Genomic DNA, 24,276 nt, shown 5'->3' on the forward strand with positions numbered 1-24,276 from the left:
TCCAGGCGTGCCAGCGAGCAGGGATTTATGGGGTACGAATTTCCAGGCGTGCCAGCGAGCAGGGATTTATGGGGTATGAGTTTCCGGGCGTGCCAGCGAGCAGGGATTTATGGGGTATGCGTTTCCAGGCGTGCCAGCGAGCAGGGATTTATGGGGTATGAGTTTCCGGGCGTGCCAGCGAGCAGGGATTTATGGGGTATGCGTTTCCGGGCGTGCCAGCGAGCAGGGATTTATGGGGGATGCGTTTCCAGGCGTACCAGCGAGCAGGGATTTATGGGGTATGAGTTTCCGGGCGTGCCAGCGAGCAGGGATTTATGGGGGATGAGTTTCCAGGCGTGCCAGCGAGCAGGGATTTATGGGGGATGAGTTTCCGGGCGTGCCAGCGAGCAGGGATTTATGGGGTATGCGTTTCCAGGCGTGCCAGCGAGCAGGGATTTATGGGGTATGCGTTTCCAGGAGTGCCAGCGAGCAGGGATTTATGGGGTATGAGTTTCCGGGCGTGCCAGAGAGCAGGGATTTATGGGGTATGAGTTTCCGGGCGTGCCAGAGAGCAGGGATTTATGGGGTATGAGTTTCCGGGCGTGCCAGCGAGCAGGGATTTATAGGGCATGCGTTTCCGGGCGTGCCAGCGAGCAGGGATTTATGGGGTATGCGTTTCCAGGCGTGCCAGCGAGCAGGGATTTATGGGGTATGCGTTTCCGGGCGTGCCAGCGAGCAGGGATTGCTGGGGGATGAGTTTCCGGGCGTGCCAGCGAGCAGGGATTTATGGGGGATGAGTTTCCGGGCGTGCCAGCGAGCAGGGATTTATGGGGTATGAGTTTCCAGGCGTGCCAGCAAGCAGGGATTTATGGGGGATGAGATTCCAGGCGTGCCAGCGAGCAGGGATTTATGGGGTATGTGTTTCCGGGCGTGCCAGCGAGCAGGGATTTATGGAGTATGCGTTTCCAGGCATGCCAGCGAGCAGGGATTTATGGGGTATGAGTTTCCGGGCGTACCAGCGAGCAGGGATTTATGGGGGATGAGTTTCCAGGCGTGCCAGCGAGCAGGGATTTATGGGGTATGAGTTTCCGGGCATGCCAGCAAGCAGGGATTTATGGGGTATGAGTTTCCAGGCGTGCCAGCGAGCAGGGATTTATGGGGTATGAGTTTCCAGGCGTGCCAGCGAGCAGGGATTTATGGGGTATGCGTTTCCGGGCGTGCCAGCGAGCAGGGATTTATGGGGTATGAGATTCCGGGCGTGCCAGCGAGCAGGGATTTATGGGGTATGAGTTTCCGGGCGTGCCAGCGAGCAGGGATTTATGGGGTATGAGTTTCCGGGCGTGCCAGCGAGCAGGGATTTATGGGGGATGAGTTTCCAGGCGTGCCAGCGAGCAGGGATTTATGGGGGATGAGTTTCCAGGCGTGCCAGCGAGCAGGGATTTATAGGGGATGAGTTTCCAGGCGTGCCAGTGAGCAGGGATTTATGGGGTACGAATTTCCAGGCGTGCCAGCGAGCAGGGATTTATGGGGTACGAATTTCCAGGCGTGCCAGAGAGCAGGGATTTATGGGGGATGAGTTTCCGGGCGTGCCAGCGAGCAGGGATTTATGGGGTATGAGTTTCCAGGCGTGCCAGCAAGCAGGGATTTATGGGGGATGAGATTCCAGGCGTGCCAGCGAGCAGGGATTTATGGGGTATGTGTTTCCGGGCGTGCCAGCGAGCAGGGATTTATGGAGTATGCGTTTCCAGGCATGCCAGCGAGCAGGGATTTATGGGGTATGAGTTTCCGGGCGTACCAGCGAGCAGGGATTTATGGGGGATGAGTTTCCAGGCGTGCCAGCGAGCAGGGATTTATGGGGTATGAGTTTCCGGGCATGCCAGCAAGCAGGGATTTATGGGGTATGAGTTTCCAGGCGTGCCAGCGAGCAGGGATTTATGGGGTATGAGTTTCCAGGCGTGCCAGCGAGCAGGGATTTATGGGGTATGCGTTTCCGGGCGTGCCAGCGAGCAGGGATTTATGGGGTATGAGATTCCGGGCGTGCCAGCGAGCAGGGATTTATGGGGTATGAGTTTCCGGGCGTGCCAGCGAGCAGGGATTTATGGGGTATGAGTTTCCGGGCGTGCCAGCGAGCAGGGATTTATGGGGGATGAGTTTCCAGGCGTGCCAGCGAGCAGGGATTTATGGGGGATGAGTTTCCAGGCGTGCCAGCGAGCAGGGATTTATAGGGGATGAGTTTCCAGGCGTGCCAGTGAGCAGGGATTTATGGGGTACGAATTTCCAGGCGTGCCAGCGAGCAGGGATTTATGGGGTACGAATTTCCAGGCGTGCCAGAGAGCAGGGATTTATGGGGTACGAATTTCCAGGAGTGCCAGCGAGCAGGGATTGCTGGGGGAGGAGTTTCCGGGCATGCCAGCGAGCAGGGATTGCTGGGGGATGAGTTTCCGGGCGTGCCAGCGAGCAGGGATTACTAGGGGATGAGTTTCCGGGTGTGCCAGCGCGCAGGGATTGTGCAGGGGGATGAGTTTCCGGGCGTGCCAGCGAGCAGGGATTTATGGGGGATGAGTTTCCGGGCGTGCCAGCGAGCAGGGATTGCTGGGGGATGAGTTTCCGGGCGTGCCAGCGAGCAGGGATTTATGGGGGATGAGTTTCCGGGCGTGCCAGCGAGCAGGGATTTATGGGGGAGGAGTTTCCGGGCGTGCCAGCGAGCAGGGATTTATGGGGTACGCGTTTCCGGGCGTGCCAGCGAGCAGGGATTGTGCTGGGGGAGGAGTTTCCGGGCGTGCCAGCGAGCAGGGATTGCTGGGGTATGAGTTTCCGGGCGTGCCAGCGAGCAGGGATTTATGGGGTATGCGTTTCCGGACGTGCCAGCGAGCAGGGATTTATGGGGTACGCGTTTCCAGGCGTGCCAGCGAGCAGGGATTTATGGGGAATGCGTTTCCGGACGTGCCAGCGAGCAGGGATTTATGGGGTACGCGTTTCCAGGCGTGCCAGCGAGCAGGGATTACTGGGGGATGAGTTTCCGGGCGTGCCAGCGAGCAGGGATTTATGCGGTATGTGTTTCCGGGCGTGCCAGCGAGCAGGGATTTATGGGGTACGCGTTTCCAGGCGTGCCAGCGAGCAGGGATTGCTGGGGGAGGAGTTTCCGGACGTGCCAGCGAGCAGGGATTTATGGGGTATGTGTTTCCAGGCGTGCCAGCGAGCAGGGATTACTGGGGGATGAGTTTCCGGGCGTGCCAGCGAGCAGGGATTTATGGGGTATGCGTTTCCAGGCGTGCCAGCGAGCAGGGATTTATGGGGTATGTGTTTCCGGGCGTGCCAGCGAGCAGGGATTTATGGGGGATGCGTTTCCAGGCGTGCCAGCGAGCAGGGATTTATGGGGTATGAGTTTCCAGGCGTGCCAGCGAGCAGGGATATATGGGGTATGTGTTTCCGGGCGTGCCAGCGAGCAGGGATTTATGGGGTATGAGTTTCCAGGCGTGCCAGCGAGCAGGGATATATGGGGTATGCGTTTCCAGGCGTGCCAGCGAGCAGGGATTTATGGGGTATGTGTTTCCGGGCGTGCCAGCGAGCAGGGATTTATGGGGGATGCGTTTCCAGGCGTGCCAGCGAGCAGGGATTTATGGGGTATGTGTTTCCGGGCGTGCCAGCGAGCAGGGATTTATGGGGTATGAGTTTCCAGGCGTGCCAGCGAGCAGGGATTTATGGGGAATGCGTTTCCGGGCGTGCCAGCGAGCAGGGATTTATGGGGTATGCGTTTCCGGGCGTGCCAGCGAGCAGGGATTTATGGAGTATGAGTTTCCGGGCGTGCCAGCGAGCAGGGATTTATGGGGTATGAGTTTCCAGGCGTGCCAGCGAGCAGGGTTTGTGCTGGGGGATGAGTTTCCGGGCGTGCCAGCGAGCAGGGATTTATGGGGTATGTGTTTCCGGGCGTGCCAGCGAGCAGGGATTTATGGGGAATGCGTTTCCGGGCGTGCCAGCGAGCAGGGATTTATGGGTATGCGTTTCCAGGCGTGCCAGCGAGCAGGGATTTATGGGGTATGAGTTTCCAGGCGTGCCAGCGAGCAGGGATTTATGGGGTATGCGTTTCTGGGCGTGCCAGCGAGCAGGGATTTATGGGGTATGAGTTTCCAGGCGTGCCAGCGAGCAGGGATTTATGGGGTATGAGTTTCCAGGCGTGCCAGCGAGCAGGGATTTATGGGGTATGCGTTTCCAGGCGTGCCAGCGAGCAGGGATTTATGGGGTATGCGTTTCCGGGCGTGCCAGCGAGCAGGGATTTATGGGGTATGAGTTTCCAGGCGTGCCAGCGAGCAGGGATTTATGGGGTATGAGTTTCCGGGCGTGCCAGCGAGCAGGGATTTATGGGGTATGCGTTTCCAGGCGTGCCAGCGAGCAGGGATTTATGGGGGATGAGTTTCCAGGCGTGCCAGCGAGCAGAGATTTATGGGGTACGCGTTTCCGGGCGTGCCAGCGAGCAGGGATTTATGGGGTATGCGTTTCCAGGCGTGCCAGCGAGCAGGGATTTATGGGGTATGTGTTTCCAGGCGTGCCAGCGAGCAGGGATTTATGGGGTATGAGTTTCCGGGCGTGCCAGCGAGCAGGGATTTATGGGGTATGCGTTTCCAGGCGTGCCAGCGAGCAGGGATTTATGGGGGATGAGTTTCCAGGAGTGCCAGCGAGCAGGGATTTATGGGGTATGTGTTTCCGGGCGTGCCAGCGAGCAGGGATTTATGGGGTATGCGTTTCCAGGCGTGCCAGCGAGCAGGGATTTATGGGGTATGTGTTTCCAGGCGTGCCAGCGAGCAGGGATTTATGGGGTATGTGTTTCCGGGCGTGCCAGCGAGCGGGGATTTATGGGGGATGTGTTTCCAGGCGTGCCAGCGAGCAGGGATTTATGGGGTATGAGTTTCCGGGCGTGCCAGCGAGCAGGGATTTATGGGGGATGAGTTTCCGGGCGTGCCATCGAGCAGGGATTTATGGGGTATGAGTTTCCGGGCGTGCCAGCGAGCAGGGATTTATGGGGGATGAGTTTCCGGGCGTGCCAGCGAGCAGGGATTTATGGGGTATGAGTTTCCGGGCGTGCCAGCGAGCAGGGATTTATGGGGTATGAGTTTCCAGGCGTGCCAGCGAGCAGGGATTTATGGGGTATGCGTTTCCGGGCGTGCCAGCGAGCAGGGATTTATGGGGTATGCGTTTCCAGGCATGCCAGCGAGCAGGGATTTATGGGGTATGCGTTTCCAGGCATGCCAGCGAGCAGGGATTTATGGGGGATGAGTTTCCAGGCGTGCCAGCGAGCAGGGATTTATGGGGGATGAGTTTCCGGGCGTGCCAGCGAGCAGAGATTTATGGGGTATGAGTTTCCGGGCGTGCCAGCGAGCAGGGATTTATGGGGGATGAGTTTCCGGGCGTGCCAGCGAGCAGGGATTTATGGGGTATGAGTTTCCAGGCGTGCCAGCGAGCAGGGATTTATGGGGTATGCGTTTCCAGGCGTGCCAGCGAGCAGGGATTTATGGGGTATGAGTTTCCAGGCGTGCCAGCGAGCAGGGATTTATGGGGTATGAGTTTCCGGGCGTGCCAGCGAGCAGGGATTTATGGGGTATGAGTTTCCGGGCGTGCCAGCGAGCAGGGATTTATGGGGTATGCGTTTCCAGGCGTGCCAGCGAGCAGGGATTTATGGGGTATGTGTTTCCCGGCGTGCCAGCGAGCAGGGATTTATAGGGTATGGGTTTCCGGGCGTGCCAGCGAGCAGGGATTTATGGGGTATGCGTTTCCGGGCGTGCCAGCGAGCAGGGATTTATGGGGTATGAGTTTCCGGGCGTGCCAGCGAGCAGGGATTTATGGGGTATGCGTTTCCAGGCGTGCCAGCGAGCAGGGATTTATGGGGTACGCGTTTCCGGGCGTGCCAGCGAGCAGGGATTGTGCTGGGGGAGGAGTTTCCGGGTGTGCCAGCGAGCAGGGATTGCTGGGGGATGAGTTTCCGGGCGTGCCAGCGAGCAGGGATTGTGCTGGGGGAGGAGTTTCCGGGCGTGCCAGCGAGCAGGGATTTATGGGGTATGCGTTTCCAGGCGTGCCAGCGAGCAGGGATTGCTGGGGGATGAGTTTCCAGGCGTGCCAGCGAGCAGGGATTGTGCTGGGGGATGAGTTTCCGGGCGTGCCAGCGAGCAGGGATTTATGGGGGATGAGTTTCCGGGCGTGCCAGCGAGCATTGATTTATGGGGTATGCATTTTCAGGCGTGCCAGCGAGCAGGGATTTATGGGGTATGCGTTTCCAGGCGTACCAGCGAGCAGGGATTTATGGGGTATGCGTTTCCGGGCGTGCCAGCGAGCAGGGATTTATGGGGTATGCGTTTCCAGGCGTGCCAGCGAGCAGGGATTTATGGGGTATGTGTTTCCGGGCGTGCCAGCGAACAGGGATTTATGGGGTATGAGTTTCCGGGCGTGCCAGCGAGCAGGGATTTATGGGGTATGAGTTTCCGGGCGTGCCAGCGAGCAAGGATTTATGGGGGATGAGTTTTCAGGCGTGCCAGCGAGCAGGGATTTATGGGGTACGAATTTCCAGGCGTGCCAGCGAGCAGGGATTTATGGGGTATGAGTTTCCGGGCGTGCCAGCGAGCAGGGATTTATGGGGTATGCGTTTCCAGGCGTGCCAGCGAGCAGGGATTTATGGGGTATGAGTTTCCGGGCGTGCCAGCGAGCAGGGATTTATGGGGTATGCGTTTCCAGGCGTGCCAGCGAGCAGGGATTTATGGGGTATGCGTTTCCGGGCGTGCCAGCGAGCAGGGATTTATGGGGGATGCGTTTCCAGGCGTGCCAGCGAGCAGGGATTTATGGGGTATGAGTTTCCGGGCGTGCCAGCGAGCAGGGATTTATGGGGGATGAGTTTCCAGGCGTGCCAGCGAGCAGGGATTTATGGGGTATGCGTTTCCAGGCGTGCCAGCGAGCAGGGATTTATGGGGTATGCGTTTCCAGGCGTGCCAGCGAGCAGGGATTTATGGGGTATGTGTTTCCGGGCGTGCCAGCGAGCAGGGATTTATGGGGTATGAGTTTCCGGGCATGCCAGCGAGCAGGGATTTATGGGGTATGAGTTTCCGGGCGTGCCAGAGAGCAGGGATTTATGGGGTATGAGTTTCCGGGCGTGCCAGAGAGCAGGGATTTATGCGGTATGAGTTTCCGGGCGTGCCAGCGAGCAGGGATTTATGGGGTATGCGTTTCCGGGCGTGCCAGCGAGCAGGGATTTATGGGGTATGAGTTTCCAGGCGTGCCAGCAAGCAGGGATTTATGGGGGATGAGATTCCAGGCGTGCCAGCAAGCAGGGATTTATGGGGGATGAGTTTCCGGGCGTGCCAGCGAGCAGGGATTTATGGGGTATGAGTTTCCAGGCGTGCCAGCAAGCAGGGATTTATGGGGGATGAGATTCCAGGCGTGCCAGCGAGCAGGGATTTATGGGGTATGTGTTTCCGGGCGTGCCAGCGAGCAGGGATTTATGGAGTATGCGTTTCCAGGCATGCCAGCGAGCAGGGATTTATGGGGTATGAGTTTCCGGGCGTACCAGCGAGCAGGGATTTATGGGGGATGAGTTTCCAGGCGTGCCAGCGAGCAGGGATTTATGGGGTATGAGTTTCCAGGCGTGCCAGCGAGCAGGGATTTATGGGGTATGAGTTTCCGGGCGTGCCAGCGAGCAGGGATTTATGGGGTATGCGTTTCCAGGCATGCCAGCGAGCAGGGATTTATGGGGTATGCGTTTCCAGGCGAGCCAGCGAGCAGGGATTTATGGGGTTTGTGTTTCCGGGCGTGCCAGCGAGCAGGGATTTATGGGGTATGAGTTTCCAGGCATGCCAGCGAGCAGGGATTTATGGGGGATGAGTTTCCAGGCGTGCCAGCGAGCAGGGATTTATGGGGGATGAGTTTCCGGGCGTGCCAGCGAGCAGGGATTTATGGGGTATGAGTTTCCGGGCGTGCCAGCGAGCAGGGATTTATGGGGGATGAGTTTCCGGGCGTGCCAGCGAGCAGGGATTTATGGGGTATGAGTTTCCAGGCGTGCCAGCGAGCAGGGATTTATGGGGTATGCGTTTCCAGGCGTGCCAGCGAGCAGGGATTTATGGGGTATGAGTTTCCAGGCGTGCCAGCAAGCAGGGATTTATGGGGTATGAGTTTCCGGGCGTGCCAGCGAGCAGGGATTTATGGGGTATGAGTTTCCGGGCGTGCCAGCGAGCAGGGATTTATGGGGTATGCGTTTCCAGGCGTGCCAGCGAGCAGGGATTTATGGGGTATGTGTTTCCCGGCGTGCCAGCGAGCAGGGATTTATAGGGTATGGGTTTCCGGGCGTGCCAGCGAGCAGGGATTTATGGGGTATGCGTTTCCGGGCGTGCCAGCGAGCAGGGATTTATGGGGTATGAGTTTCCGGGCGTGCCAGCGAGCAGGGATTTATGGGGTATGCGTTTCCAGGCGTGCCAGCGAGCAGGGATTTATGGGGTACGCGTTTCCGGGCGTGCCAGCGAGCAGGGATTGTGCTGGGGGAGGAGTTTCCGGGTGTGCCAGCGAGCAGGGATTGCTGGGGGATGAGTTTCCGGGCGTGCCAGCGAGCAGGGATTTATGGGGTATGCGTTTCCAGGCGTGCCAGCGAGCAGGGATTGCTGGGGGATGAGTTTCCAGGCGTGCCAGCGAGCAGGGATTGTGCTGGGGGATGAGTTTCCGGGCGTGCCAGCGAGCAGGGATTTATGGGGGATGCATTTTCAGGCGTGCCAGCGAGCAGGGATTTATGGGGTATGCGTTTCCAGGCGTACCAGCGAGCAGGGATTTATGGGGTATGCGTTTCCGGGCGTGCCAGCGAGCAGGGATTTATGGGGTATGAGTTTCCGGGCGTGCCAGCGAGCAGGGATTTATGGGGTATGCGTTTCCGGGCGTGCCAGCGAGCAGGGATTTATGGGGGATGAGTTTTCAGGCGTGCCAGCAAGCAGGGATTTATGGGGGATGAGTTTCCAGGCGTGCCAGCGAGCAGGGATTTATGGGGTACGAATTTCCAGGCGTGCCAGCGAGCAGGGATTTATGGGGTATGAGTTTCCGGGCGTGCCAGCGAGCAGGGATTTATGGGGTATGCGTTTCCAGGCGTGCCAGCGAGCAGGGATTTATGGGGTATGAGTTTCCGGGCGTGCCAGCGAGCAGGGATTTATGGGGTATGCGTTTCCGGGCGTGCCAGCGAGCAGGGATTTATGGGGGATGCGTTTCCAGGCGTACCAGCGAGCAGGGATTTATGGGGTATGAGTTTCCGGGCGTGCCAGCGAGCAGGGATTTATGGGGGATGAGTTTCCAGGCGTGCCAGCGAGCAGGGATTTATGGGGGATGAGTTTCCGGGCGTGCCAGCGAGCAGGGATTTATGGGGTATGCGTTTCCAGGCGTGCCAGCGAGCAGGGATTTATGGGGTATGCGTTTCCAGGAGTGCCAGCGAGCAGGGATTTATGGGGTATGAGTTTCCGGGCGTGCCAGAGAGCAGGGATTTATGGGGTATGAGTTTCCGGGCGTGCCAGAGAGCAGGGATTTATGGGGTATGAGTTTCCGGGCGTGCCAGCGAGCAGGGATTTATAGGGCATGCGTTTCCGGGCGTGCCAGCGAGCAGGGATTTATGGGGTATGCGTTTCCGGGCGTGCCAGCGAGCAGGGATTGCTGGGGGATGAGTTTCCGGGCGTGCCAGCGAGCAGGGATTTATGGGGGATGAGTTTCCGGGCGTGCCAGCGAGCAGGGATTTATGGGGTATGAGTTTCCAGGCGTGCCAGCAAGCAGGGATTTATGGGGGATGAGATTCCAGGCGTGCCAGCGAGCAGGGATTTATGGGGTATGTGTTTCCGGGCGTGCCAGCGAGCAGGGATTTATGGAGTATGCGTTTCCAGGCATGCCAGCGAGCAGGGATTTATGGGGTATGAGTTTCCGGGCGTACCAGCGAGCAGGGATTTATGGGGGATGAGTTTCCAGGCGTGCCAGCGAGCAGGGATTTATGGGGTATGAGTTTCCGGGCATGCCAGCAAGCAGGGATTTATGGGGTATGAGTTTCCAGGCGTGCCAGCGAGCAGGGATTTATGGGTATGCGTTTCCAGGCGTGCCAGCGAGCAGGGATTTATGGGGTATGAGTTTCCAGGCGTGCCAGCGAGCAGGGATTTATGGGGTATGCGTTTCCGGGCGTGCCAGCGAGCAGGGATTTATGGGGTATGAGATTCCGGGCGTGCCAGCGAGCAGGGATTTATGGGGTATGAGTTTCCGGGCGTGCCAGCGAGCAGGGATTTATGGGGTATGAGTTTCCGGGCGTGCCAGCGAGCAGGGATTTATGGGGGATGAGTTTCCAGGCGTGCCAGCGAGCAGGGATTTATGGGGGATGAGTTTCCAGGCGTGCCAGCGAGCAGGGATTTATAGGGGATGAGTTTCCAGGCGTGCCAGTGAGCAGGGATTTATGGGGTACGAATTTCCAGGCGTGCCAGAGAGCAGGGATTTATGGGGTATGAGTTTCCGGGCGTGCCAGCGAGCAGGGATTTATGGGGTATGCGTTTCCAGGCGTGCCAGCGAGCAGGGATTTATGGGGAATGCGTTTCCGGACGTGCCAGCGAGCAGGGATTTATGGGGTACGCGTTTCCAGGCGTGCCAGCGAGCAGGGATTACTGGGGGATGAGTTTCCGGGCGTGCCAGCGAGCAGGGATTTATGGGGTATGTGTTTCCGGGCGTGCCAGCGAGCAGGGATTTATGGGGTACGCGTTTCCAGGCGTGCCAGCGAGCAGGGATTGCTGGGGGAGGAGTTTCCGGACGTGCCAGCGAGCAGGGATTTATGGGGTATGTGTTTCCAGGCGTGCCAGCGAGCAGGGATTACTGGGGGATGAGTTTCCGGGCGTGCCAGCGAGCAGGGATTTATGGGGTATGCGTTTCCAGGCGTGCCAGCGAGCAGGGATTTATGGGGTATGTGTTTCCGGGCGTGCCAGCGAGCAGGGATTTATGGGGGATGCGTTTCCAGGCGTGCCAGCGAGCAGGGATTTATGGGGTATGAGTTTCCAGGCGTGCCAGCGAGCAGGGATTTATGGGGTATGTGTTTCCGGGCGTGCCAGCGAGCAGGGATTTATGGGGTATGAGTTTCCAGGCGTGCCAGCGAGCAGGGATTTATGGGGAATGCGTTTCCGGGCGTGCCAGCGAGCAGGGATTTATGGGGTATGAGTTTCCAGGCGTGCCAGCGAGCAGGGATTTATGGAGTATGAGTTTCCGGGCGTGCCAGCGAGCAGGGATTTATGGGGTATGAGTTTCCAGGCGTGCCAGCGAGCAGGGATTTATGGGGTATGAGTTTCCAGGCGTGCCAGCGAGCAGGGTTTGTGCTGGGGGATGAGTTTCCGGGCGTGCCAGCGAGCAGGGATTTATGGGGTATGAGTTTCCAGGCGTGCCAGCGAGCAGGGATTTATGGGGTATGTGTTTCCGGGCGTGCCAGCGAGCAGGGATTTATGGGGAATGCGTTTCCGGGCGTGCCAGCGAGCAGGGATTTATGGGTATGCGTTTCCAGGCGTGCCAGCGAGCAGGGATTTATGGGGTATGAGTTTCCAGGCGTGCCAGCGAGCAGGGATTTATGGGGTATGCGTTTCTGGGCGTGCCAGCGAGCAGGGATTTATGGAGTATGAGTTTCCAGGCGTGCCAGCGAGCAGGGATTTATGGGGTATGAGTTTCCAGGCGTGCCAGCGAGCAGGGATTTATGGGGTATGAGTTTCCGGGCGTGCCAGCGAGCAGGGATTTATGGGGTATGAGTTTCCGGGCGTGCCAGCGAGCAGGGTTTGTGCTGGGGGATGAGTTTCCAGGCGTGCCAGCGAGCAGGGATTTATGGGGTATGCGTTTCCAGGCGTACCAGCGAGCAGGGATTTATGGGGTATGCGTTTCCAGGCGTGCCAGCGAGCAGGGATTTATGGGGTATGTGTTTCCGGGCGTGCCAGCGAACAGGGATTTATGGGGTATGAGTTTCCGGGCGTGCCAGCGAGCAGGGATTTATGGGGTATGCGTTTCCAGGCGTACCAGCGAGCAGGGATTTATGGGGTATGCGTTTCCAGGCATGCCAGCGAGCAGGGATTTATGGGGGATGCGTTTCCAGGCGTACCAGCGAGCAGGGATTTATGGGGTATGAGTTTCCGGGCGTGCCAGCGAGCAGGGATTTATGGGGTATGAGTTTCCGGGCGTGCCAGCGAGCGGGGATTTATGGGGTATGAGTTTCCAGGCGTGCCAGCGAGCGGGGATTTATGGGGGATGAGTTTTAAGGGGGGTTTTGCAGACATTGTTGTCAATGGCCGGTGGTCCAGAGTGGTCGGTTCAACTAAAAATGTACCCAGGAATAATGCCCGATTCCCGGATACATGAAGCACATTGTCCCAGCAATATCTACCCTTGAAAACGCTTTCACGACTCACCACTAGGGTACCCTGCTTCAGCACAGCCCAGAAAGGTAAAAGGGGCATAGGGATGTGAGGTGTCCCTGAAAAAGTCAAAGGGTCCCTAGGTTAATTTGGATACCCAATAAATGCACAGGTTACCCAGAACCTGTATAGGGGTACTGGGGTGCGACAATCATACATATAAGGGTGTGAGGGGATTCTTAGAAACCATACTAAGTCTCTGCAATAGTGTGTGGGGAACATGGCTGGAGAAAAAGAACGTGCAGCTTTTTATTGTATTCCCCATACCAGGCAGGCTTAGGGTTGTTAAAGTGTGTATTTTATTAGCAAAGTGTGTTACGTATATATTTGCTGTGTGCACAGAAAAATGGGGCACAGGGATGAAAAGTGTCTGTATTGCTGAGGGAATCCCTAGGTTAAGGGGGGTACCCCAGTTAGTGCCAAGGTGTCCCAGAACCTGTATTGGTTTTGTGGGTGCCCCAACCGAATATGAGGTACCCCAATATGTATGCTGTAATAAAGTATGCCTTATGGTGTTTTTTACATTTACTATAAGGCGCTATGCCAGGCCTGCACAACTGCAGTCCTCGAGTGCCGCAAACAGGCCAGGTTTTCAGGATTTCCCTACTTCAGCACAGCTGGTTCAATTAGTGGTTCAGCCATACTGAGCCACTAATAGCGCCGGCTGTGCTGAAGTAGGGATATCCTGAAAACCTGGCCTGTTTGCGGCCCTCGAGGACTGGAGTTGTGCAGCCTGCTCTATGCAGCCAGCCTGGGCGTATGGTTAAGGTGCCAGCAAGTCTGCATAGAATCTGTACGTGAAAGAGAGGAGACGGGATGCTGAGAGGTGTCGGGGTGCTAAGTGGATGGGGCAGGGCGGAGTACTGGGTCCGGAAAAAAGAACCTCCCTGGTGGGGGGAACCTCTGGTCTGCTAGAGTCACTGCCGCAAGCCCAGCGGGAGGCAATGGGCTGGCAAGGGAAAAGATGGCGATCGTAGGCGCTTTTCCTATTGGCCAGAATATTTGTCCCCCCCACGGGCCGTTCCGAACCCGCTCAACACGCCCCCTGCCTCTGACATCATCAGCCAGATGAGCCCCGCTCTGATTGGCTGGTGGGACATGTTGCCACACCCGGATTGGCTGCAGGGGTCTCTGAAGAAAACTCAGAAGATTATAAACCTGTGAACCAATCAGATTTGTAGATTGTAAGCACCAAGTCCAGCGAGTTAAAATCCAGCCCTCTGGAGAGAGGGGAGCGCTGGCGTCTGGAACTGCGGGCTGATTTCAGTTCTAGGACATTGCAGGCTAAGTCTCAGTCAGGGGGAAATCCTTATGTAAGATTCCCTGCACTTAGAGAGAGTCTAGTTTTTTCTAGTTCCCAATTAAGTGTGTCTTTTCTTAAGTAGTTTGTGTAACATTGTGTGTTTGCCTTTTCCTGTGAATAAATATACAATTTATTTCATTTACCTGTTTTGCTCAATGTATGATCCTGTTAAAAAAAAGTGTAAAACAGCCTGGTCTCCTGTGACAGGGGCAGTGCCAGGTGGGCAGGAGGGGCAGTGTCAGGTGGGCAGGAGGGGCAGTGCCAGGTGGGCAGGAGGGGCAGTGCCAGGTGGGCAGGAGGGGCGGTGGGCAAGAGGGCAGGAGGGGCGGTGGGCAAGAGGGGCGGTGCCAGGTGGGCAAGAGGGGCGGTGCCAGGTGGGCAAGAGGGGCGGTGCCAGGTGGGCAAGAGGGGCGGTGCCAGGTGGTCAAGAGGGGCGGTGCCAGGTGGGCAAGAGGGGCGGTGCCAGGTGGTCAAGAGGAGCGGTGCCAGGTGGGCAAGAGGGGCAGTGCCAGGTGGGCAAGAGGGGAGGTGCCAGGTGGGCAAGAGGGGCAGTGCCAGGTGGGCAAGAGGGGCAGTGCCAGGTGGGCAAGAGGGGCAGTGCCAGGTGGGCAAGAGGGGCAGTGCCAGGTGGGCAAGAGGGGCAGTGCCAGGTGGGCAAGAGGGGCAGTGCCAGGTGGGCAAGAGGGGCAGTGCCAGGTGGGCAAGAGGGGCAGTGCCAGGTGGGCAAGAGGGGCAGTGCCAGGTGGGCAAGAGGGGCAGTGCCAGGTGGGCAAGAGGGGCAGTGCCAGGTGGAGCAGTGCGTGGTGGGTATTAGGGGCAGTGCCAGGTGGAGCAGTGCGTGGTGGGTATTAGGGGCAGTGCGTGGTGGGTATTAGGGGCAGTGCCTGGTGGGTATTAGGGGCAGTGCCTGGTGGGTATTAGGGGCAGTGCCTGGTGGGCAAGAGGGGCAGTGCCAGGTGGGCAAGAGGGGCAGTGCCAGGTGGGCAAGAGGGGCAGTGCCAGGTGGGCAAGAGGGGCAGTGCCAGGTGGGCAAGAGGGGCAGTGCCAGGTGGGCAAGAGGGGCAGTGCCAGGTGGGCAAGAGGGGCAGTGCCAGGTGGAGCAGTGCGTGGTGGGCAAGAGGGGCAGTGCCAGGTGGGCAAGAGGGGCAGTGCCAGGTGGGCAAGAGGGGCAGTGCCAGGTGGGCAAGAGGGGCAGTGCCAGGTGGGCAAGAGGGGCAGTGCCAGGTGGGCAAGAGGGGCAGTGCCAGGTGGGCAAGAGGGGCAGTGCCAGGTGGGCAAGAGGGGCAGTGCCAGGTGGGCAAGAGGGGCAGTGCCAGGTGGGCAAGAGGGGCAGTGCCAGGTGGGCAAGAGGGGCAGTGCCAGGTGGAGCAGTGCGTGGTGGGTATTAGGGGCAGTGCCAGGTGGAGCAGTGCGTGGTGGGTATTAGGGGCAGTGCGTGGTGGGTATTAGGGGCAGTGCGTGGTGGGTATTAGGGGCAGTGCCTGGTGGGTATTAGGGGCAGTGCCTGGTGGGTATTAGGGGCAGTGCCTGGTGGGTATTAGGGGCAGTGCCTGGTGGGTATTAGGGGCAGTGCCTGGTGGGTATTAGGGGCAGTGTCTGGTGGGTATTAGGGGCAGTGCCTGGTGGGTATTAGGGGCAGTGCCTGGTGGGTATTAGGGGCAGTGCCTGGTGGGTATTAGGGGCAGTGCCTGGTGGGTATTAGAGGCAGTGCCTGGTGGGTATTAGGGGCAGTGCCTGGTGGGTATTAGGGGCAGTGCCTGGTGGGTATTAGGGGCAGTGCCTGGTGGGTATTAGGGGCAGTGCCTGGTGGGTATTAGGGGCAGTGCCTGGTGGGTATTAGGGGCAGTGCCTGGTGGGTATTAGGGGCAGTGCCTGGTGGGTATTAGGGGCAGTGCCTGGTGGGTATTAGGGGCAGTGCCTGGTGGGTATTAGGGGCAGTGCCTGGTGGGTATTAGGGGCAGTGCCTGGTGGGTATTAGGGGCAGTGCCTGGTGGGTATTAGGGGCAGTGCCTGGTGGGTATTAGGGGCAGTGCCTGGTGGGTATTAGGGGCAGTGCCTGGTGGGTATTAGGGGCAGTGCCTGGTGGGTATTAGGGGCAGTGCCTGGTGGGTATTAGGGGCAGTGCCTGGTGGGTATTAGGGGCAGTGCCTGGTGGGTATTAGGGGCAGTGCCTGGTGGGTATTAGGGGCAGTGCCTGGTGGGTATTAGGGGCAGTGCCTGGTGGGTATTAGGGGCAGTGCCTGGTGGGTATTAGGGGCAGTGCCTGGTGGGTATTAGGGGCAGTGCCTGGTGGGTATTAGGGGCAGTGCCTGGTGGGTATTAGGGGCAGTGCCTGGTGGGTATTAGGGGCAGTGCCTGGTGGGTATTAGGGGCAGTGCCTGGTGGGTATTAGGGGCAGTGCCTGGTGGGTATTAGGGGCAGTGCCTGGTGGGTATTAGGGGCAGTGCCTGGTGGGTATTAGGGGCAGTGCCTGGTGGGTATTAGGGGCAGTGCCTGGTGGGTATTAGGGGCAGTGCCTGGTGGGTATTAGGGGCAGTGCCTGGTGGGTATTAGGGGCAGTGCCTGGTGGGTATTAGGGGCAGTGCCTGGTGGGTATTAGGGGCAGTGCCTGGTGGGTATTAGGGGCAGTGCCTGGTGGGTATTAGGGGCAGTGCCTGGTGGGTATTAGGGGCAGTGCCTGGTGGGTATTAGGGGCAGTGCCTGGTGGGTATTAGGGGCAGTGCCTGGTGGGTATTAGGGGCAGTGCCTGGTGGGTATTAGGGGCAGTGCCTGGTGGGTATTAGGGGCAGTGCCTGGTGGGTATTAGGGGCAGTGCCTGGTGGGTATTAGGGGCAGTGCCTGGTGGGTATTAGGGGCAGTGCCTGGTGGGTATTAGGGGCAGTGCCTGGTGGGTATTAGGGGCAGTGCCTGGTGGGCACACACTGGGGGCCTGTGGGGGTATGACAGATGTCTCACCCCATTACGCAGCATATAATAATCCAGAGCTTTTCCTGCCTCCAGCCAGATCCCTTTCTTAGGATCCTCATCCGACAGGAAGAGGCCGAAGTCATTGGCTGAAAAAAAGTACACAAAAAAACAGTCAAAGCTAATGGGGACCAGCCAATCAGAGGCCAGAGAAACAGGACAGCCAATCAGAGGCCAGAGAAACAGGACAGCCAATCAGAGGCCAGAGAAACAGTCACATAGTGACAGGAGAGACAGGACAGCCAATCAGAGGCCAGAGAAAAAGTCACACAGTCAGTGACAGGAGAGACAGGACAGCCAATCAGAAACCAGAGAAACAGTCACACAGAGTAAGTGACGGGAGACAGAACAGCCAATCAGAGGCCAGAGAAACAGGACAGCCAATCAGAAACCAGAGAAACAGTCACACAGAGTAAGTGACGGGAGACAGAACAGCCAATCAGAGGCCAGAGAAACAGGACAGCCAATCAGAAACCAGAGAAACAGTCACACAGAGTAAGAGACGGGAGAGTCAGGACAGCCAATCAGAGGCCAGAGAAACAGTCACACAGTAAGTGACAGGAGAGTCAGGACAGCCAATCAGAGGCCAGAGAAACAGTCACACAGAGTAAGAGACGGGAGACAGGACAGCCAATCAGAGGCCAGAGAAACAGTCACACAGTCAGTGACAGGAGACTCAGGACAGCCAATCAGAGGCCAGAGAAACAGTCACACAGTGACAGGAGAGTCAGGACAGCCAATCAGAGGCCAGAGAAACAGTCACACAGTGACAGGAGAGTCAGGACAGCCAATCAGAGGCCAGAGAAACAGTCACACAGTGACAGGGGAGACAGGACAGCCAATCAGAGGCCAGAGAAACAGTCACACAGTGACAGCAGAGACAGGACAGCCAATCAGAGGCCAGAGAGACAGTCACACAGAGTAAGAGACGGGAGACAGGACAGCCAATCAGAGGCCAGAGAAACAGTCACACAGTGACAGGAGAGTCAGGACAGCCAATCAGAGGCCAGAGAAACAGTCACACAGTGACAGGGGAGACAGGACAGCCAATCAGAGGCCAGAGAAACAGTCACACAGTGACAGCAGAGACAGGACAGCCAATCAGAGGCCAGAGAGACAGTCACACAGAGTAAGAGACGGGAGACAGGACAGCCAATCAGAGGCCAGAGAAACAGTCACACAGTCAGTGACAGGAGAGTCAGGACAGCCAATCAGAGGCCAGAGAAACAGTCACACAGTGACAGGAGAGACAGGACAGCCAATCAGAGGCAAGAGAAACAGTCACAGAGAGTAAGAGATGGGAGACAGGACAGCCAATCAGAGGCCAGAGAAACAGTCACACAGTGACAGCAGAGACAGGACAGCCAATCAGAGGCCAGAGAGACAGTCACACAGAGTAAGAGACGGGAGACAGGACAGCCAATCAGAGGCCAAAGAAACAGTCACACAGTCAGTGACAGGAGATTCAGGACAGCCAATCAGAGGCCAGAGAGACAGTCACACAGAGTAAGAGACGGGAGACAGGACAGCCAATCAGAGGCCAAAGAAACAGTCACACAGTCAGTGACAGGAGACTCAGGACAGCCAATCAGAGGCCAGAGAAACAGTCACACAGTCAGTGACAGGAGAGTCAGGACAGCCAATCAGAGGCCAGAGAAACAGTCACGCAGAGACAGGACAGCCAATCAGAGGCCAGAGAGACAGTCACACAGAGTAAGAGACGGGAGACAGAACAGCCAATCAGAGGCCAGAGAAACAGTCACACAGTCAGTGACAGGAGAGTCAGGACAGCCAATCAGAGGCCAGAGAAACAGTCACACAGTCAGTGACAGGAGAGTCAGGACAGCCAATCAGAGGCCAGAGAAACAGTCACACAGAGTAAGAGACGGGAGACATGACAGCCAATCAGAGGCCAGAGAAACAGGACAGCCAATCAGAGGCCAGAGAAACAGTCACACAGAGTAAGAGACGGGAGACAGGACAGCCAATCAGAGGCCAGAGAAACAGTCACACAGAGTAAGAGACGGGAGACAGGACAGCCAATCAGAGGCCAGAGAAACAGTCACACAGAGTAAGAGACGGGAGAAAGGACAGCCAATCAGAGGCCAGAGAAACAGTCACACAGAGTAAGAGACGGGAGACAGGACAGCCAATCAGAGGCCAGAGAAACAGTCACACAGAGTAAGAGACGGGAGACAGGACAGCCAATCAGAGGCCAGAGAAACAGTCACACAGAGTAAGTGTGACGGTTCAGGGGGTTCCTTCCCCTCCATGTGTCCCTGGCGCTGCACTCCCTCCTGCCTCATGTCCCTTCCTTGCCTCCCCGTTCTGCTCTCCCTTCCTCCTCCCGCACCCGTCCCTCTGCGGCAGTCCCTGACGCCCTCCCAGCGTCTGCGCGCGTCCCCAGCAGGGCACGGGCGCCTCCTCAGTCTCCTGTGTCCCTGTATAATACTCCCCGCTCACGTTCTCCCTCTGCTCCCGCTCCGGTCCCCTTACCTCCTGCAGACTCCCCTCGGCGGGTGCTCCCGCAGCGCTCCGCGCGCCTCTTGACGCAGCCTGTGCGCGCGCACTCTAACCTTACAGAGGGCGCGCGCGCTCTAACCTTACAGAGGGCGCGCGCGCTCTAACCTTACAGAGGGCGCGCGCGCTCCAACCTTACAGAGGGCGCGCGCGCTCTAACCTTACAGAGGGCGCGCGCGCTCTAACCTTACAGAGGGCGCGCGCACTCTAACCTTACAGAGGGCGCGCGCACTCTAACCTTACAGAGGGCGCGCGCACTCTAACCTTACAGAGGGCGCGCGCACTCTAACCTTACAGAGGGCGCGCGCACTCTAACCTTACAGAGGGCGCGCGCACTCTAACCTTACAGAGGGCGCGCGCACTCTAACCTTACAGAGGGCGCGCGCACTCTAACCTTACAGAGGGCGCGCGCACTCTAACCTTACAGAGGGCGCGCGCACTCTAACCTTACAGAGGGCGCGCGCACTCTAACCTTACAGAGGGCGCGCGCACTCTAACCTTACAGAGGGCGCGCGCACTCTAACCTTACAGAGGGCGCGCGCACTCTAACCTTACAGAGGGCGCGCGCACTCTAACCTTACAGAGGGCGCGCGCACTCTAACCTTACAGAGGGCGCGCGCACTCTAACCTTACAGAGGGCGCGCGCTCTAACCTTACAGAGGGCGCGCGCACTCTAACCTTACAGAGGGCGCGCGCACTCTAACCTTACAGAGGGCGCGCGCTCTAACCTTACAGAGGGCGCGCGCACTCTAACCTTACAGAGGGCGCGCGCACTCTAACCTTACAGAGGGCGCGCGCACTCTAACCTTACAGAGGGCGCGCGCACACGCTCCTCTTGCAGGCTTTCCCAGACCTCTGGCTCCTCCTCTCATGCTTTACAAGCTATCTCCCTCACCTGTCTCCTCCTCCTCTCCTCCTCACCTATCCCTGCTGCCTCTCTCTCCCCCCTCTGCTCCTCCTCTCGCTCCCATTGGTGTTCCCTCCTTTATAACCCCTGTCTGTCCTCTCACTCATTGCTCTGCATAGTTCTTTGTAACCTGTGTGTGCAGTCCTATGCTTGGCTCTCCTGTGTTCCAGCTTCTGTTCCTGCTCCTGCTTACCCCTGTGTGTGCAGTCCTATGCTCGGCTCTCCTGTGTTCCAGCTTCTGTTCCTGCTCCTGCTTACCCCTGTGTGTGCAGTCCTATGCTTGGCTCTCCTGTGTTCCAGCTTCTGTTCCTGCTCCTGCTTACCCCTGTGTGTGCAGTCCTATGCTCGGCTCTCCTGTGTTTTCCAGCTTCTGTTCCTGCTCCTGCTTACCCCTGTGTGTGCAGTCCTATGCTCGGCTCTCCTGTGTTTTCCAGCTTCTGTTCCTGCTGCTGCTTACCCCTGTGTGTGCAGTCCTATGCTTGGCTCTCCTGTGTGTTCCAGCTTCTGTTCCTGCTGCTGCTTACCCCTGTGTGTGCAGTCCTATGCTTGGCTCTCCTGTGTTCCAGCTTCTGTTCCTGCTGCTGCTTACCCCTGTGTGTGCAGTCCTATGCTTGGCTCTCCTGTGTTCCAGCTTCTGTTCCTGCTGCTGCTTACCCCTGTGTGTGCAGTCCTATGCTTGGCTCTCCTGTGTGTTCCAGCTTCTGTTCCTGCTCCTGCTTACCCCTGTGTGTGCAGTCCTATGCTTGGCTCTCCTGTGTTCCAGCTTCTGTTCCTGCTGCTGCTTACCCCTGTGTGTGCAGTCCTATGCTCGGCTCTCCTGTGTTTTCCAGCTTCTGTTCCTGCTCCTGCTTACCCCTGTGTGTGCAGTCCTATGCTCGGCTCTCCTGTGTGTTCCAGCTTCTGTTCCTGCTCCTGCTTACCCCTGTGTGTGCAGTCCTATGCTCGGCTCTCCTGTGTGTTCCAGCTTCTGTTCCTGCTCCTGCTTACCCCTGTGTGTGCAGTCCTATGCTTGGCTCTCCTGTGTGTTCCAGCTTCTGTTCCTGCTCCTGCTTACCCCTGTGTGTGCAGTCCTATGCTCGGCTCTCCTGTGTGTTCCAGCTTCTGTTCCTGCTCCTGCTTACCCCTGTGTGTGCAGTCCTATGCTCGGCTCTCCTGTGTGTTCCAGCTTCTGTTCCTGCTCCTGCTTACCCCTGTGTGTGCAGTCCTATGCTTGGCTCTCCTGTGTGTTCCAGCTTCTGTTCCTGCTCCTGCTTACCCCTGTGTGTGCAGTCCTATGCTCGGCTCTCCTGTGTGTTCCAGCTTCTGTTCCTGCTCCTGCTTACCCCTGTGTGTGCAGTCCTATGCTCGGCTCTCCTGTGTTTTCCAGCTTCTGTTCCTGCTGCTGCTTACCCCTGTGTGTGCAGTCCTATGCTTGGCTCTCCTGTGTTCCAGCTTCTGTTCCTGCTGCTGCTTACCCCTGTGTGTGCAGTCCTATGCTCGGCTCTCCTGTGTTTTCCAGCTTCTGTTCCTGCTCCTGCTTACCCCTGTGTGTGCAGTCCTATGCTTGGCTCTCCTGTGTTTTCCAGCTTCTGTTCCTGCTCCTGCTTACCCCTGTGTGTGCAGTCCTATGCTCGGCTCTCCTGTGTTTTCCAGCTTCTGTTCCTGCTCCTGCTTACCCCTGTGTGTGCAGTCCTATGCTTGGCTCTCCTGTGTTTTCCAGCTTCTGTTCCTGCTCCTGCTTACCCCTGTGTGTGCAGTCCTATGCTCGGCTCTCCTGTGTTTTCCAGCTTCTGTTCCTGCTGCTGCTTACCCCTGTGTGTGCAGTCCTATGCTCGGCTCTCCTGTGTTTTCCAGCTTCTGTTCCTGCTGCTGCTTACCCCTGTGTGTGCAGTCCTATGCTCGGCTCTCCTGTGTTTTCCAGCTTCTGTTCCTGCTCCTGCTTACCCCTGTGTGTGCAGTCCTATGCTTGGCTCTCCTGTGTGTTCCAGCTTCTGTTCCTGCTCCTGCTTACCCCTGTGTGTGCAGTCCTATGCTCGGCTCTCCTGTGTTTTCCAGCTTCTGTTCCTGCTGCTGCTTACCCCTGTGTGTGCAGTCCTATGCTTGGCTCTCCTGTGTTTTCCAGCTTCTGTTCCTGCTCCTGCTTACCCCTGTGTGTGCAGTCCTATGCTTGGCTCTCCTGTGTTTTCCAGCTTCTGTTCCTGCTCCTGCTTACCCCTGTGTGTGCAGTCCTATGCTCGGCTCTCCTGTGTTTTCCAGCTTCTGTTCCTGCTGCTGCTTACCCCTGTGTGTGCAGTCCTATGCTCGGCTCTCCTGTGTGTTCCAGCTTCTGTTCCTGCTCCTGCTTACCCCTGTGTGTGCAGTCCTATGCTCGGCTCTCCTGTGTTTTCCAGCTTCTGTTCCTGCTCCTGCTTACCCCTGTGTGTGCAGTCCTATGCTTGGCTCTCCTGTGTTTTCCAGCTTCTGTTCCTGCTGCTGCTTACCCCTGTGTGTGCAGTCCTATGCTTGGCTCTCCTGTGTTTTCCAGCTTCTGTTCCTGCTCCTGCTTACCCCTGTGTGTGCAGTCCTATGCTTGGCTCTCCTGTGTTTTCCAGCTTCTGTTCCTGCTGCTGCTTACCCCTGGATCTCCCTGGCTTGACCTCTGCTTGTACTGGATTACCCTGCTCTCTCCTGCCCTTTAACCCTGCTTACGGACACGACTTTGCTGACTTCTGTGATCCCTGGATTCTGTGATCCCTTACGAACATTACGATCCTGCTCTCTGTATCCCTGGACTCTGGCACACGGACATCACTATCCTTGCTCTGAACCCCAAAGGCTTTGCAAGTATAACTAACCATCTTTCTACAGGCCCGGCAACGCCATACCACACTCCGGGCACGCCCTCACTGCTGTGGGTGCGTGTTATAACCCTACCCACCTCAGTACTGGGGACTGGCCAGGTCTGCGGGCATACAGGCGTTAAAGTAAGAGCTTTAGTAGGTGGGTAATTTGAGCGGAGTGCTGTGTGTCTCGTGAACATGAAAGAAAAAATATATAATAGTGCAGATGGTATAAACAAATGAAGTCTCAAGATAACTCTGCAATGGTGGTACTCACAATTGACAATGTCAATATAAGGCGTATCAGAGACACTTCTCTCTCTGATAGGAGCCCTTTAATGGATTCCCCCTCAGAGTGGTGTTTTGATAACGTATCAGGAAGCTTGTTTGTGGTCAGGGTTTAACTCCCAAGGTTTATGTAGAAGAAAAGAGAGAACGCACAATGGTACAGTATGGTCTAAATAATGTATTAGCAGCAATGAACAAACATATGCATGATGCACTCACATTTCCAATATGCTTTACGTTCGAGGGAGAGGACAGCTGGTTGTAGAGAGTGCCGGTGTCTCCAGGATTTAATCCGATTCCTGAAGAAGCCACAGCGAAACGCGTAGAATCGATCTGCTGTGGGAGGTGACTGAGCTGGGGAGAACATTGGAGCTAGGTGCTGGCACGGAGACGGACACACAGGGCAGCTTCTTCCGCCCCAACCCGAGACGTCACAGGACGTGACGCGGATACACGTGACGCACGCGGTAGCGCTCCGCCGCTCCTGGAGACACCGGCACTCTCTACAACAGCTGTCCTCTCCCTCGAACGTATATCATATTGGAAATGTGAGTGCATCATGCATATGTTTGTTCATTGCTGCTAATACATTATTTAGACCATACTGTACCATTGTGCGTTCTCTCTTTTCTTCTACATAAACCTTGGGAGTTAAACCCTGACCACAAACAAGCTTCCTGATACGTTATCAAGACACCACTCTGAGGGGGAATCCATTAAAGGGCTCCTATCAGAGAGAGAAGTGTCTCTGATACGCCTTATATTGACATTGTCAATTGTGAGTACCACCATTGCAGAGTTATCTTGAGACTTCATTTGTTTATACCATCTGCACTATTATATATTTTTTCTTTCATGTTCACGAGACACACAGCGCTCCGCTCAAATTACCCACCTACCAAAGATCTACCTGGACCTGGACAGTCCGTTTAAAGGGTGTAGAGCTGCTTTTCATTTGTTGTATTTCACATCACCATTGTATTCACTTTTATTGGTGGAGGTCATTTATCATATTATATGATATATATTTAAAATTTACATATCACTGTCATTTGCACTGTATAGACCATATATTGTTTCATTTTAGTTTAAGAAGCGCCC

The 24,276-nt window shown here is 57.0% G+C and overlaps 1 protein-coding gene across 1 annotated transcript in view; it reads right to left on the minus strand.

The window, feature by feature from the left end:
* LOC142475799 (talin-1-like) overlaps positions 1-24,276 on the minus strand; it is a 68,968-nt gene that overhangs the window by 44,364 nt on the left and 328 nt on the right. Inside the window, exon 2 of the mRNA XM_075581533.1 lies at positions 16,654-16,751. Within this exon, the coding sequence (XP_075437648.1) occupies positions 16,654-16,751 (98 nt within the window). The remainder of the gene's footprint in view (positions 1-16,653; positions 16,752-24,276) is intronic.

This window comes from Ascaphus truei, unplaced genomic scaffold, assembly GCF_040206685.1.
Source record: "Ascaphus truei isolate aAscTru1 unplaced genomic scaffold, aAscTru1.hap1 HAP1_SCAFFOLD_1390, whole genome shotgun sequence".
Classification (NCBI taxonomy): domain Eukaryota; kingdom Metazoa; phylum Chordata; class Amphibia; order Anura; family Ascaphidae; genus Ascaphus; species Ascaphus truei.